This window comes from Trichosurus vulpecula, chromosome 4 (assembly GCF_011100635.1).
Source record: "Trichosurus vulpecula isolate mTriVul1 chromosome 4, mTriVul1.pri, whole genome shotgun sequence".
Lineage (NCBI taxonomy): Eukaryota > Metazoa > Chordata > Mammalia > Diprotodontia > Phalangeridae > Trichosurus > Trichosurus vulpecula.
The window spans coordinates 58,685,270-58,701,436 of NC_050576.1; the positions used below are offsets into that span (position 1 = coordinate 58,685,270).

Sequence of the window (16,167 nt, forward strand, 5' to 3'; positions counted from 1 at the left end):
TATGTATGGGACATCATATATGTCCCTTTCTTTCCTCTAACCATGCCACCATCCTAGTGCAGGAGGCCCTCACCACCCCACACCTGGACTATTACAATATCCTGCTGGTTGGTGTCCCTCCCTCAAGTGTCTTCTCACTCTAATATATTCTCCATTCAGCTGTCAAATTGATCTTCCCAATATGCAGTTCTGGTTATATCACACACACACACACACACACACACACAACACACACGCCATTAAATAAACTCCAATGGTTCCCTATTACTTCCAGAATCAAATATAAAATCTGAACTTGGCACCTTCCTACCTTTCCAGTCTTCCTACACCCTACTCTCCTCTATACATTCCAATGACAATGTCCTCCTAGCTGGAAAAAGAGGTGGCACAAGGGATAAAGCACTGAATTTGGAGTCAGGAAGACCTGAGTTCAAATCTGTCCTCAGATACTAACTAGCTATACAACTCTGGGCAAGTCACTTAACTTCTGTTTGCCGCAGTTTCCCCAAATGTAAAATGGGGATAACAAAAGGACCCACCTCCCACTATTGTTGTGAGGATCAAATAAAATAATATTTGGGAAAAAAGCACTTGGCACAGTGCCTGACACATAGTAGACCCGTTATAAATGCTTATTTCCCTCCTTTCTTCTCACACATGCCACTCCACCTCCAACTACCAGAATTTTCACTGGTTGTCTCCTGTACCTGGAGCATTATCCCTCTTCATCTCCCCCAACTTCTTCAAGTCTCATTTGCCATAAGGAGCTCTCCACAGCCCTCCTCAATCTTAGTGCCATCCCTCTGAGACTATCCCCAACTGATTTTAGATATATCTTATGCACAATTATTTCACATTTTGCATTTTATCTCCCCTGGAACTAATCATTGTAGATACACTGTGCCATGATTATTAACTTTGTCCTGGCAGATAGAATGCTGGACCTAGTATCAGGAAGAATGGTGTTCAAAACCTGCTGCTGCCACTTCCTACCTGAATGACCATAGGAAAGTCATTGAACTCCTCCCAGCCATGGTTTCCATTGAACTAGCTAGTCAAGGCTCCTTCTAGCAACGTATCTATGATCCTATGATCCTAAGTGATTGAAACACTAAGCTTTGATTGTATATGCTGTCTCAATGGTCCTGCAGAGTGTGGCTCTCTGGGCATGGTAACCAAGGCAGCCGGTGGCAAAGTGGGTACTGTACTGGATATTGAATCAAGAAGAACTGGATTCAAATCCAGCTTCAAACACTTGCTAACTGGGTGACCCTAAAAACGTCATTCAACCTCCTTCAGTCTCAGTTTCCTCATCTGTAAAGTGGTTATATTAATAGCACCTTCCTGCCCAAGATTGTTGGAAGGATGAAATATTTGTAAATATTTACAAAGTCCTTTGCAAACCTTAAAGCCCTAGCTATTATTATCTGCTCATACGTACAAAATTAACAAAATAGATGAAACATAACTCAGATACCCAGGACACCAATTGGTCAGCTGAGTCATACTGCCCCCTGTGTGAAGAGATGGTCAAAGATTAAGGTCCAGAACTTGCTAGGGTATGTACAGGGCACTAGCTCCTTCAGGGACTGTTACTCAAATATAGCCTGCAGCCAGATGCATAGACCTTTCAAGCTGTGAAGGACCTCCAAGATCACCTTGTCCATTTTCCTCTTCATTTAATAAAAAACGAGACCCAGATAATTTGAGCGATTTGCCCAAGGTCACTTAGTTGACAAATAGAAAAGCCAGGACTTGAGTCCAGGCTTTGTGGGTATACTGTGAGGGATCTGCTCAATGGGAGAAGGGAAGGAAACAAACATTTTTTAAACATCTGCTATATATCAGGCACTGTGCTAATTGCTTTACAAATATCATCTCATTTAATCCTTACAACAACCCTGGAAGGCAGGTGCTATTAATACCTATTATACAGGTGAGGAAACCGAAGACAGATAGAGGTTAAGTGACTTGCCCACAGTCTCACAGCTAGTAAGTGCCTGAGGCCAGATTGAAGACTCAAGTCTTCTTGACTCGAAATCCAGCATTCTATACACTTGCCTGATCACTGGATCCATGGATCAATGGATCACTGCTTCCAAATTGGAACCAGATTCCTATGAACCTCAGAGGTAAGCATCTTGTAGTAGCAGGAAAAAAAAGAATGCCTCCTTGCAATTACTGAGTTCCGACAGATTTTCTGCAGGGAAGCAGAGGAGGTCAGAATATCCCTGAGAAGACAAAGGGTCCCCAGTATTTATAAAGGTTGCACCCTCCCTCAGGCTAAGAGGGTGTTTGGGGCAACTGTAGCATTCACTCCCTTGTTAACATCACACTGCGGCAGGCAGCTTTTCTCCTTGTGAGCAAGCAATGGGCCATGTTCAAAATAGAAAAAGGAGCGTTTTATGTTTCCCCAGGAACCATTTGCAGGCTTTCAGGTTAAACTTTAATGGAGTGTGTAATTGCATCTAGGAGCTTTAACTGGGACAAACAAGAGCCTTGGGCCCAACGAGGAATAGACAACTGGTGACCAAGAAAGGCAAAAAGAAAAAGGGGAAAGAGAGTCCATCTTGTGCTGGACTTGGAATCGAGAAGACCTCAATGTGAATCCTGCCTCAAACATTTGTTAGCTGTGTGAATCTGGGCAATTTATTACCTCTCTGAGACTCAGTTTACCTGTCTATAAAATGAGGATAATAACAACACCTACCCGATAGGGTTGTTGTGAGGATCAAATGTGACATTGTTTGACAAGCATATTGCCAATCCTAGAGAGCTATGTAAATTCCAGCTGTCATTTTCAAAAACTTTCATAGGGGCAGCTTAGGTGATTCAGTGGATATAGTGCTAGACCTGGAGTCAGGAAAACCTGAATCCCAATCCATCCTCAGACTCTTGTTAGTCTGGGCAAGTCATTTGACCTCCTATCCTCAGTTTCGTCATCTATAAAAGGGGGATAATAACAATACCATCTACCTCCCAGGCTTCTTGTGAGGATCCAATGAGAGAATATTTGTAAAGCATTTTACAGAACTTAAAGCCCTATATAAATACTTAATATTATTATTATTATCACCATTATTGTTGTGGTGGTTCCTTGTTAAGGACACTCTAGGGATTCAAAGAGGTCTAAGATATGTTTCCTCAGAAAGAGTTATAGTGAGGAGTGAGGAAGACAAGTCAGGTATATTTTTAAAATTACAAATCAAGGTAACATCTGCTTACTCTCAAAAGGTGGGTGCCAGATAAGACAAAGAAAAAGAGAGAGCTATCAGGGTGTGCTGGAAGCAGCTCAAACCACCTCTCAAGAGTTGATTGGTAAATTTTCAGGGTAAACATTTATACTTCAAAAATCCTCAAATGCTACAAATCAGGGCTTGATTTAATGTTTTGTTTATTGTTTAGATTTAAGAAAGTAATGTAGGAAATGTTAATAATTCATATTAAACTTGACAGCATGTCTTGCTTTTCAGGCTGTTAAACATTTTACTAGTATACTTCTAGCTGAGGTGGTCACAGTAGACTTCATAGAGAAGGTGATATTAGACCAAAGGCTTTACAGAAGGTTAAGGCTTAGAGAAAGAAATGGGAAAGCACCCCAGGCTTTGAGAAAAGAGAGAGCAAGAGAACAGAGCAGAAGGATGGAGGAGAAGGGGTATAGTAGGAGTTTAGGGGGGAAAACTCCCTCACTCAAATCATCTTCCCATTGTTATGGTCTTCTTCAAGAACAAAGGCCAAACCATAAGGTGGGATAAGTGATAGAACCCAGCTTATAGAGTCCTAAAAGGTGGTAAAGGGATAGAGCACTGGGCTTGAAAGCAGGAGGACTAATCTTTCTGAGTTCAAATCTGGCCTCAGACACTCATTAGCTGTGTGACGCTGGGCAAGTCTCTTACCCCTGTTTGCCTCAGTTTTTCATCTAGAAAATGAAATGGAGAAGGAAATGGCGAAACACTCCAGAATCTTTGCCAAGAAAACCCCAAAATGGGGTCAAGGAGAGTCAGACACAAATGAAAATGACTGAACAACAAAAAGAGTCTAAAAAGTCAGGCTAAGAAGTCGATCTGTGGAGCAGTACTAGAGAATAAATGAGGGGAAAAGATATATTCAGCAAGGTAAGATTGGCATAAGGGATACCTGAAATCTAGGAAGTATAATTCTGCATATAGATAGTTCTAGAGTCCATTTCTGTGTACACATTAAAAAAAAACTTTTCAGGCTACATCTTTCCATTTCTAGACCTTTGGAAGCAAAGGAATGAGAAAGAGGAAGGGGGTAGGGAAAGGGGGATACCTTGAGGAAGTCTTCCCAGATCTATGTGGCAAAATAGAGTTTATAAAACTTGGAAAAACTGTTCACAGCATAAAACAGTGATCCATCTAGAATTGGGTCCATTCATGGGAGTCTTACACTCCTAGCTGGGACTTTTACAAAGTAAGCCTCCTATTTTCTGGGTATCTGCATGAGTTATAATCTCCATCTCCTAGGTCTCCTAATGCTGGACCTAATGCTCTATTTACTAGCCAGAGCTAAGGAGTTCTGAATTTTCCTAGTATAGTAGAAAGATCACTAGTCTGGGAGTCACGAGACCTAAAGGACCTCAAGTCCTTGCATGCTGCCAGTCATTTGAAGGAACTGGAGATGTTTAGCCTAGAGAAAACTCAGGAGGAATATGATAGACGACTTCAAGTACTTCAAAGGCTTTCGTCCGGAAGGATTATTTAGACTTCTCTTTGACCCTAGAAGGCAGAAATAGGAATGACTAGTAGAAATTGCAAAGAAGTATAGGTTTGATGTAAGGGGGAAAGTCCGAGTTACTATAGTATCAATTCTTAAAGGGTAGTCTGAGCACTCCTGAGGATCTCTCAAGATCCTTTCAGGGATTCTGCAAGGTCAAGACTATTTTGATAATAACACTAAAATGTTATTTACCTGTTAAAAACTCCTCACTTCCCCAACCACACATCTATGTGAGACTGGATTTTTTTATGTCCTTCAAACAAAACATATTGCAATAAATTGAATGCAGAAGCGGGTATGAGAATCCAACTCCTTTTATTAATCATTATTTTATCATTGTCTTCTGTTAAGACAGACATTAAAAAGATTTTCAAAAATAGGTAAAATGGTTCTAGTCTTCTTGCTAATTTTTCTGTTTTGGAAAATGGAGCTATTTTTCACAAAAATCATGTTAACTATGATGAGTTTATTATCCTAATTTTAAATTTTTGTCCATTTTAATTTTTACTAAATACCAACCGCTATAACTCACATAAACAAAAGCTCTGGGGTCCTCAATAATATTTAAGAGTGTAAAGGGGTCCTCAGATCAAAAAGTTTGAGAACCACTAAACTAGAGCTATCCTACAGTGGAATGGACTTCCTCAGGAGGGAGAGAGTTTTCCCTCTTTTTATTGTAGTTATTTCTGTAGAGGAAATAGAGCATAATGGATAGAGTGCTGGGTTTGGAGTCAGGAAGTACTTAAATGGCCTTTTCTAGCACTCACTAAATATGTGACCCTGGACAAGTCACTTAACCTTTTCATGCCAGAAGCTTCTCCTTTAGATAGATTCCAATGTGCATTGGTGGGTGGTGGCTCCCCACAGGGAACTCCCTGAAATGGTAAAATCACAAATCCTTCAAATATTTGCATATTTGTGAGATTTATCACTCATACTATATTGTAAACCTTTCAAGGTTAGGGAGCATGTTTCAGAACCTATGCCTAGTCCAAAGTAAGCATTCAATATGTATCTTTTGAATGAATGAAATCAAGCTCCTACTTTCTTATATAGGAGCAGCAGGTAGAAAGTCTAGTGGAAAAAAAGCCTCAGAACCTGATTTTCCAGGTTAACCAAGTGAATTTCTATGTAATTGTAAAGAAAGCCCTTTATGTTTAGCTCACCCTCCCTGACTGAAAATAAGATTAACAATAATAATACTTAAAATCATATAGCTTTTTCACATCTATTATCTCATTGAATCTTCTCAACAATACTGTTAAGAGATTTTCTCCATTCTACAAATGGGGAAACTGAGGCTCAGAGAGGGAAAGGAAGTAGAAGAGAACAAGCACCTACTATGTTTCATGCACTGTGCTAAGTGCTTTACAAATATCACATTTGATCCTCAAAACAACCCTGGAAGATTGTTGCTGTTCAGTCATTTTCAGTAGTGCCCAGCTCCAACTCTTCATGACCCCATTTGGGGTTTTCTTAGCAAAGACAGTAGAGTAGTTTGCGATTTTTTCTCTGGGTTATTTTATAGATAAGGAAACTGAAGTAAATGGGTTTAAATGATTTGCCCAAGGTCACATAGCAAGTAAATGTCTGAGGCCAGATTTGAATTCAGGAAATTGAGCATACCTGACTCCAGGGGTGGCCCTCTATCCACTGCACCACCCAGCTGCCCTGGGAGGTAGATGCTATTAATGTCCCCATTTTTTTAAGTTGAAGAAACTGAGGCCAACTGAGGTTAAATGACTTGCTCAGGGTCACATAACTAGTATGTATGTGAATCTGGATTTGGTCATTTTCCTGACTCCAGGCCCAGTGTTTAATCCACTGTGCTATCTAGTGACATGTCTGAGATCACTCAACCAGCCAGTAAATTACCTTGCTAAATCTTAGAAGTATCCAGGTCTTCTGACTCATAATTCAATAGTATGTCTACTATACTGCACTGCCTCTCAACTTTGAACAGTGTTGAATATACATAAGATTAGGTGGCCAAGAAAAGGCACAGCTACTAAACCCATAACACTGTTGAACTATAGCATAACAGTATTCCCTTCTTTGGGATTCTAAGAACAAGAGTGCCTTAGAAGAGCAGAAGTGGGGATGAAACAGGAAGAATCTCCAACTCCTCCCTGCTTATAGGGCTAGACCAAAGTAAAATTCCAAAGGAAACAACCTTTGCTTTTGCTTCCTTTCTATCTCCCTTTCTACATCCTTCTCCCAAGTCCTCATTGCTTTCATACTACCTTGGGGCCCCAGCATTCTACTAAGGCCTCCCTTCCCCCAAAGTGCTCCATGCTCCAAATTTCCATACTTGGCTCCCTACATATACTTCCTTTCTCATAGTGCCACTGTCCTCAGGAAAGTAATAAGATTAAACTAATAAAGAGATTAAAGTGATATTAATGACAGATTGCCCTTGACCATCCCAGAAGTATCTATTACTAAAAGTGGAGATGGTCCAACAGAAAAAAAATCTCAAATTAGCAGAACTCTCTTCAGTGTGATCACATAAAGTGAAATTAGGTTTGGGGTGGTGGAGCAACATATTTAGGGAGCATGGAGATACCTTGGTCACTCCAATGCCAGTGAGCCTCCCCTAGCCTGTTCCTACCTTTCCCCATTTCTTCCCTTCTTATTTTATTGAATTCTTATGGACTGTCTAAAATCTCCAAGCTTTTTCACCCTTTTCTCCATTCTGCACCCACACTAGTATCATCACCCCAACTAGTGGGTCATAAAGGAGGAAGTTTCAGGGTAGGAAGCAGAGAATTCCATTTTTAGGAGAGAAAAAAGAGTTTTGATTGCTGCTGCTACCTTTGACTCATTCTGGGAAAACCTGTCTTTAGATAGCTACTCTATTGTTTTATAGCAGCAATTTACATTCTTATAACGCTTTTTCTCACAATAATAACCCTATGAGATATATAGTGTAATTCATTACTATTTCTATTTTATGGTTGAAGAAACTGAGAATTGGAGAGTTCAAGTAACATGTGACCATATTTGTTTGGCTTAATGGTGTTAGAGCCTCTACTCAGATCCAGTTCCTCCAACTCCAGCTGACAAAGATCCCAAGCTAGAAGATGCCTTAGTGATTGATCATTTTAGAGAGGCAATGGAGGGGACACAGTGAATAGACTGGTGGACTCAGGAAGACCTGAGTTCAAATCTCACCTCTAAAACATGTCAAATGTGTGACCCTGGGTAAGTCACTTAACCTCTGTCTGCCTCAGTTTCCTCAACTGTCAAATGAGGAAAATAATAGCAACTACTTCACATGGTTGTTATGAGGCTAAAACAAGATATTTGTAAAGTGCTTTGCAAACCTTAAAGCAATATATAAGTGCTATCCATCCAACCCTCTCATTTTGTAGATGGAGAAACTGAGCCCCAAAGAGGACAAGTGACTTGCCCAAGGTCAAACAGCATGGGATTAGAACCCATGTCTTCTAACTCTGAATTCATTGGTCTTTCATTCCACTACACAGGCTTGTTCTATTACATCATTGCTTCTTAGATCAAAAGGGAGAAGAGACTCTGAATGTATAACCTATTATAAAGATAAAGATAACCCCCTCAGACACACTCTCCCAAGATGGAGGAGTCTGTGTCTTAAAATAGGTTCTTAACAAGCAGAGATTAGAGAAGGGGACCTCATTTCTGAAACTGGATCTAATATTAGAATGACTGATGGTCATAACATGGCTGTCATGTATGTACTTCAGCATTGGAAGATGGGGCATTAGGACTTGGCATAGGAAAGCATGTCTTATCCCGAGCACACAAGACTGAAGTAATATTGCTGGCAATAAAGTCATGCTTCTTCTAATTCCCTTGGAGAAATGGTACTGGACGTGGATTCAGGACCACATGCTTGGTTCAAATCCCACCCAAACCACTTGCTAGCTACGTGACCTGGAAGTTATCAATATCTCTGAGACTCAGTTTCCTCATCTATAAAATTGGAATACTAAAACCTGTACTACCAGACTCCCAAGGTTATTGTGGGGTTCAAAGAGTTACTATGGATAAAGTACTTTATAAACTCTCAAGCTTTGCCATACCCCTCACTATGTGTAAGGAATCTGCGACTTCATAGCTATGAGGAGCTCCAGTGACTAATTTCCATTACCAATGCAGACCAGCACCTTACAAGCAGTAGGGAGTTGTCTGGGAAACTAAGGGGTTAAATAACTTGCCCAGAATCACAAAGAGAGAGTGTGTCAGAACAAGACTTGAACCCAGGGCTTGCTAATTCCAAAGTCAGCTATCAATTACATCATACTGCCTCTCATTAGTGTTCTCATTACTGCTGACTTCTCTTTTCTTCAGCCCTATATTGTGGAATGAACACTGGTTTGGGGGGAGGGGTCAGAAAACCTGGGTTTGAACCCTATCTCTGATACTTAACTGACTGCCTGACCTTGGGCAAATCCCTCATACAATCTCTCTAAGTTTCGGTTTGCTGATCTATAAAATGAGATCATTGGACAGGATGACTATTAAAGTTCCTTCCAACTCCAAATCCTGTGACAGCCATGCTATTCATTATCAGCATTGCTGGTCAATGCTAATGAAATTAAGTGTAAGTTATTTTCAGCTGGGCTAAGAATCTTGTATAAACGATGAGATGATGCAAGATGTCCCAGAAGCCTTGGTGCAGTTTTAAGCTTTAATAGCTTAAAATTAATAGCTTAAAACTACACCAAGACTTCTGGAACACCTTAAATATGTAAAGTGCTAGGAATATTGTGTGACAAACGAGATGATGCAGGTTTAAAGCCATTGAAGCTTAAAACTGCACCGAGACTTTTATGTCACTCTGCATATGTAAAATGCTTTGCAAAACAGAGTGTTGTGTAAATGTCAGTTATTATGATGATGATCATAGCTTGGTATATCCCCTAGGTTTGTAGTCATCCATTTTCTGTCGATAAAATTCAACTCAATCCAACAAGCATTGACCCATTCCTCTATGCAAAATACTTACATATATAAAGGGGCAATGTTCATAGAGGTTCACAGAGATCCAGCTTCATAATCAAGACCTGGATTTGTCTAAACCCTGATACGCACTGGCTGTGTGACCTTGGGCAGGTCACCTAATCTCTTGGCCAAAATCATCAGCATATATAAATGCAGTAATCTCACACCCAGGCATAGACAATAAGCAAGTTTACTTGCCAATGAGACAGAGCAGGGGTGATGGCAACCATATATCAGAGAGATGATATAAAAATGAATGTGTTCCTATACCTCAGGGCACAGTTCTCAGAGACTTTAAATGGTAGGAAAGGTTTCAGTCTTCATTGATAGAATTTTCTTATATTAAGTTCCCATACCAATGACATCACAAGTCCAATCCACCCCCTTCCCACCTCAAAAATGGGCAAAGTATTATGGTAGTCAATTGAAAGATGCATATAAAGAAAAATAAGATAGTTCCAGCCCTATAGGGTTTACGGTCTAGTAAGCATGATAATGATACAGATACAAATCACTCTGATATAAATATAATAAGTTAAGGAAGAATTTGAAAGGGTTACAATAAGTTCTATGTGAGAGTTCAGAGGAGAGAGAAATCATGTCTGGGAGGGGTCAGGGAAAGTTTCATGGTGAGGGGTAGGATTGGAACTGAGCTGCAGGGAGGGAGGAAGCAGTAAGAGCCTCTGCATTGAGTCAGGAAAGCTCAGGAAGTATTCAGGGAATCCTGGCAATTCCAGTTTGGCTGTGATGTCGAGTATGGGAAAGGGTGTATTGTGAAGGAAGGCTGCAAAAGTAGGTTGGGGCCATACTGGCAGAGACCTTGAATGTCAGTCTCAGTTTGGACTTTATTTTGGAGGCAACAGTGGGGGAGAGGGTATTGGAGGGTTTTGAACAGTGGGGTAATGTGATCACAAATGGGCATTAAGAAGATTAATCTGGCAATGCTGACTAGGACAGTCAGGTAGATTGGGAAAGAGAGAAACTGGAGTCACAGTGACCAGATAGAAGCATTGTAGGGCAGTGGATACAGAGCTGACCTCTGGAATCAGGAAGACCTATCAAGTCCCACCTTCAATACTTGCTAGCAGTATGACCCTCAATAAGTCAATTAACTTCACATTGACTCGGTGTTTCAACAATCCAGCTAGCAGCTGCTGTGGGGGTGTAAAAACAACAACAACCAGCTCACAGAGTGCTGCAAGCCCAGGTTCTTTTGATCTGCTTTACTAAGGAAAGCAATGTTAAGTGGCTAACAAGCTTACTTTAATCCAGCATACAAATATCATTCACTCAGTTTAGGGGAAAAAGCCAGCACCCTGAACTTCAGAGCAAATACAATCAAATTACAAACAGACCCAATACAATTCATAGTTACCAAGGTTTAACAAAGTCCCAACATCCCGGTTTACAAGCTGGAGGGCTCTTGGCTACAGCTGCCTGGAGTGTCCACATCAGCATGCCACCAAGAGTGAGAGTCCTGAGCAAATAGCTCTGCCTTCCCTTTTTATGCAGTTTCAGACATCATCAAACATCTTCTGAGCAACCAGAACTTAGGCTCCTTCAATTGGCTCTGGTGTTAGCACCTTCCTTCACTGGCCCCACGTGGAGCCCCACCTTAGTTACCAATTCACACCCATATAGGCTTAGCACCTAATAGGGGTTTGGGCCTGGGGCTTCGCACCTAGTAAGACTCAATCAAAGACACTCGATTAATCATTTTAAAACAGTAAGAAAGTCTCAACTTAATTGATACTACACTTGGGCAGGTCTTTTAGGCTATAAATGGAAAAGCAGGTCCCAATCTTTATTGGTGGGAATTTTTTTTACTGGGAGCTCCCTTTTTCCATTAAATCACAGGTCTGCCTCCCCCCAAAAAATTTAAGGGGCTATCACAACACTCAAAGAGAGATAATAATGGTAGGTAACATTTCTAAAGGTTAGCTAGTTTTCTCACAACAACCCTGTGAGACAGATGAGTGCTACTACTATCTCCTTTGTACAGATGAGGAAACCAAGTCAGAGAAGTTAAATGACTTGCCAAACACATGCAGTGTCAGAGGTGAGCTTTGGATCCAGATCATCAGGAAGATTTGGTCCTCTTAATTCCAAGGTCCTGAACTAGAGTGCAGCCATGGAGATAAAAAAAATAAGTAGAGATTAGAGAGTTGTGTCAGAGTAAGAATCAGGGGGACTTTACAATTGATTAGATAAACATTACAAGTGGAGACACAGATTTGTGAATCATCCTCAGAAAAGTAATAGTCAGCACCATGAAATTGGGAAGGCATAGATAGAGAAGAAGAAAAATAGGGAAGCCAGAACTTTGGGGAATATGTCAGGGAATAGAATTAAAAGCAGTAACAGGAGGAATATCAGGAGAGTATAACATCGTGGAGATCAAGGGAAGAGACAGTACCAAAGAGAGTCTAAAACAGAGTCTAAAGTAGTGATTAGATCGAAAAGAATAAGGATTGAGGAAAAAAGGTTGGAACAAGCAACTCAGGAATCATTGGTAACTTCTGAAACAGCATCTTTAATAGTGTTGGCATCAGCAGACCCCTCACTTGATTCTACCCATGCAACTAGCTACTGTCCTATAACACTCTTCCCCTTCTCTGCTAAAGTCATTGAGAAATCCATTTACACTAGGTGCCTCTACCTTTCCTCTCACTTGCTCCTAAACCCTCTGCAATCTGACTTCATCACTTAACTGACACTGCTCTTTCTACAGGTACCAATGATCTCTAAGTGCCAAATGTGATTGCCTTTTCTTGTTCCTCATCTTTCTCTGCAGTATTTCACATGAAGCATTCTCTCTCTCTCTCCCTCTCTCCCTCCCTCTCCCTCTCCCTCTCCCTCTCCCTCTCCCTCTCCCTCTCCCTCTCATTCTCCCTCTCCCTCTCTCTCTCTCCCAGGCCCACTACTTACCAATTTACACTAAATTATTACTAAAGCCATCAGCACATATAAATACAGAGATCTCACATCCAGGCATATACAATATAAAAGTTTACTTGCCTGTGGAATACAGCAGGAGTGATGAGAATCATATATCCGAGAGATAATAATAATTTTAATATAAAGTTTTTAAGGATAGTCCTAGTATGACTAACTGTGCCTGTTTCCTGAGGACCAGTCTTAGTACAGCAAGTCTCATCAAGTCCATCAGCCACTAGTTGACCAATTCTTTGAGCGTAATCATCCATGAAACTCAGAACTTATTATCTGACATAATTCTAGTTGCCTGTTTCATCAATGAGAGACTCAGTATGGTACTGTAGTCAGGAAGTCACAAAATAATTCCCAGCTTTATCATTAGTTGTGTGACCTTGTACATTTATCATCTTTCCTCTTTGGGCCTATTTCCTCATCTGTAAAATAAAGGAGTTTGAGAAAAATGATTTCTAAGGTCTTTTCCAGCTCTACAATTCCAAGAGAACTTTTCAGAACAGAAAGAATTTTCAAGTGTTATTTTAGTTAATGCAACAGGACCATCACATGCAATGAAGTCGTGAGGTTATTTTCACAGATTATTTGGGTGAGAGAGAAAGATGTGAGCCAAAGTTCCCACTCCTCATTAAGAGAATGAAGACTTTCCTTCTCCATCTCCTCTGAGAACAGAATAATGAGAAATTAACAAAAAAAAATAAGCAAAAGAAGTTTCAGATTTAAACAGAAGGAACATCTTCCTAAGATTATGAGTCATAAGATACCAGGGGAAAAAAGTGACTGAGTCCAAGTCTTACAGAACAAATCCTTTTTATTAAGGGGATTTGTTCTGTGAAGTTTGGATTCGATCAAAGGGCTGCATTTGAGGACTTAGAAGGTCACATGTGGCCTCAAGGCCACAAGTTCCCCACTCCTGAGGCTCTCTAAGGTCTATGCAAGGCAGCCAGGTGGCACAGTGGATAGATTGCTGAACCTGGAATCAAGACAATTTGAGTTCAAATCTGGCCTCAGACACTTGCTAGTTGTATCACCCTGGATAAATCATTTAACCATGGTTGCTTCCATTTCTCCATCTGTAAAATGAGGATAATAATAGCACGTACCTTCTAGGGCTATTGTGAAGATCAAATAAGATAATATTTGAAGCACTATGACAACCGTGAAGTGCTATCTAAATGCTACTTTTTATTATTATTCTACGAGGAGTACCAACTAAGATAAGTATTTTCCATAGGAGCCACTTGGTGTCACTGCTAGGGGTAAAGCACAGGTAGAGGAAGAACAGAAGAGAAAATGTCAGAAAACAAGAGCAATGAAAATGGAGGAGAAAAGAAGGATAATGTAAATAGTAATAAGACATTATATAATGCTTTGTAGCTAATAAGTCAGTTCCTCACAACAATCATTCCAGGTAAAAGGTTTATTAACCTCAAGGTTACAGATAAGGAAACTTACTCAAAGAAGTAGTGACCTGTCCATGATAGCACATCTCTATAGTGGCCAATCAAGGACTTAGGCAAGATCTTCTGATTGCAAGTTTAGTGTTGACCTGTGGATAACCTCATGTGGTACTCAGTAGCATCCATGCCATAGATCACCTGGTTTCTCTGAACCTATATGGAACCTCTTTCTTTGATGATCCTTAACAACAAGATATAAACCCACTTGACTGCAGCTATACTTGAAAATAGGAAATTGATTAGACCAGTGGTTCTCCATCTCTTAGAATTTGAGAAACCTTTCTTAATGTCAGAAGTGTTTATAGACTACATGATAGTAGTTATACTATTAATACATATTGCTTGAAAATATAAAACATATAAAAATGTAAAACATAAAAGCTGTGATGTATTCAGAAATGCTTTTAAATGAGTCTATGTTCTGTCATCCACGACAGCAACTACAAACTTTTGAAAAATAGCAATAGATATGCTGAGAGAAATTGTTTATTCCTTCTATAGATGATATGTCTCCTTATCTAATATATTGAATTAGTATGCATATTTTTTGGAGATAAATAAAAACCAAAATGACAATTTTGGTATATCTATGAACACCATTACAATTATCCCAGAGCTCCCCAGGGTCCATGGCCCACAGGCTGGGAATGACTAGACAACCACTTGAGGTCTCTATTATGTCTTAGTTATCTCTCTTTCTCTCTCTTGTGTTTCTCCTACAGGTGGCTTAAATGCCACCTGCAAAGAACCTACAGAGATGGCAGGGTGGCCCTTGCACATGGCAGGGAACCCACTCAGATACAAATGTCTCACCCACCTGGACCGCTGGGACTATGCCTTCCTGCTCCTGATTGGTTTCTGCATCTTCTTCGGTGGCACAGTCGCAGCCTGGATCACTGGAGTGTGTGCAGTACTCTGTGAAAACATCCACCGGAAGGCTGAAGATGAAGAGCTGGATGAAGAAATTAAGGATGAAAGGCCCAAAAGGACCCAGGTTTTTAAATGTAATCATGATAGAAATTTTGATGCCACGAACCACCATTTTGTTTAGATGCCATAGACTAATACCAGATGTGCCTTCCCTGAGGATCCCAGGATCCCAGCTCCCTTTATTGCTCCCCCCCCCCCCTCTCTCCCTCCCCCTCTCTCTCTCTCTCTCGATCTCTCTTTCTCTCAATTATCCCCTCTCTCTCTTCTCTCCCTCTCTCTCTCTCTCTCATCTCTCTCTCTCTCTCTCTCTCTCTCCTATCTCTTCAGTGCTATTCTTGTGGATGAAATAATATTAACAAAATAAACAAGCTCAATGATTGCCATTTCACAGCTTCCTCCCTTTCCTTCTCCATAGGTCTATTTTCACTTGAATTGGTTTACCAAAGGGTAGAATGGAGAAAACCAAAAATCAACAGGTCAAGTCAACAAATTTAAACTCTTACAATGTGTTAGGCACTAAGCTAATCACTGGGGATGCAAAGAATATCAAAAATGGCCTCCACCCTCAAGGAGCTCATATTCTAATGGAGGAGACAACATGCAAACTGATATCCAAACAATCTATAGGCATGATAACTTGGAAGTAAACAACAGAGCTGAGGCATTAAAATTAAGGGGGATCAAGAAAGGCTCCCTTTAGAAAGTGGGATTTTAGCTGAGACATGAAGGAGGTCATGGAATCCAGGAAGCCAAGTGAGGAAGGAGAAGTTCCAGGCACAAGGGGACAGTCAGAGCAAAGGCACAGAGTTGGGAGATGGAACATGGTAATTTGGCAGCTATGTGGAAGATGGACTGACATGGGGAGGGATCCACAAGGAAGCTATTTCAATAGTTCAGGTGTGAACTGATGAAGGCCAGCACCAAGATGGTGGCTACAGTAGTAGAGAAGTGGGAACTTGCATGCAAATTTGGATACTCTGGCCCCTGTTCATCTCATAAATCCTGTCAACAATATTTGTTCATCCAACACAAATTTGTTAAGTACCTACTATGTGCTAGACCTACATGCCAGGCATGGAAGATGGCCTGTGGAAATGCTGTA

General features: G+C 40.5%; 1 protein-coding gene across 1 annotated transcript in view; it reads left to right on the top strand.

Moving 5' to 3' along the window:
• The window catches only part of LRRC52 (leucine rich repeat containing 52), a 42,352-nt gene extending 27,166 nt beyond the window's left edge, over nucleotides 1–15,186 (top strand). The window contains exon 2 of the mRNA XM_036755481.1: nucleotides 14,858–15,186. Coding sequence (XP_036611376.1) covers nucleotides 14,858–15,186 — 329 coding nt within the window. The remainder of the gene's footprint in view (nucleotides 1–14,857) is intronic.
• The last annotated feature ends 981 nt before the right edge of the window (nucleotides 15,187–16,167 follow it).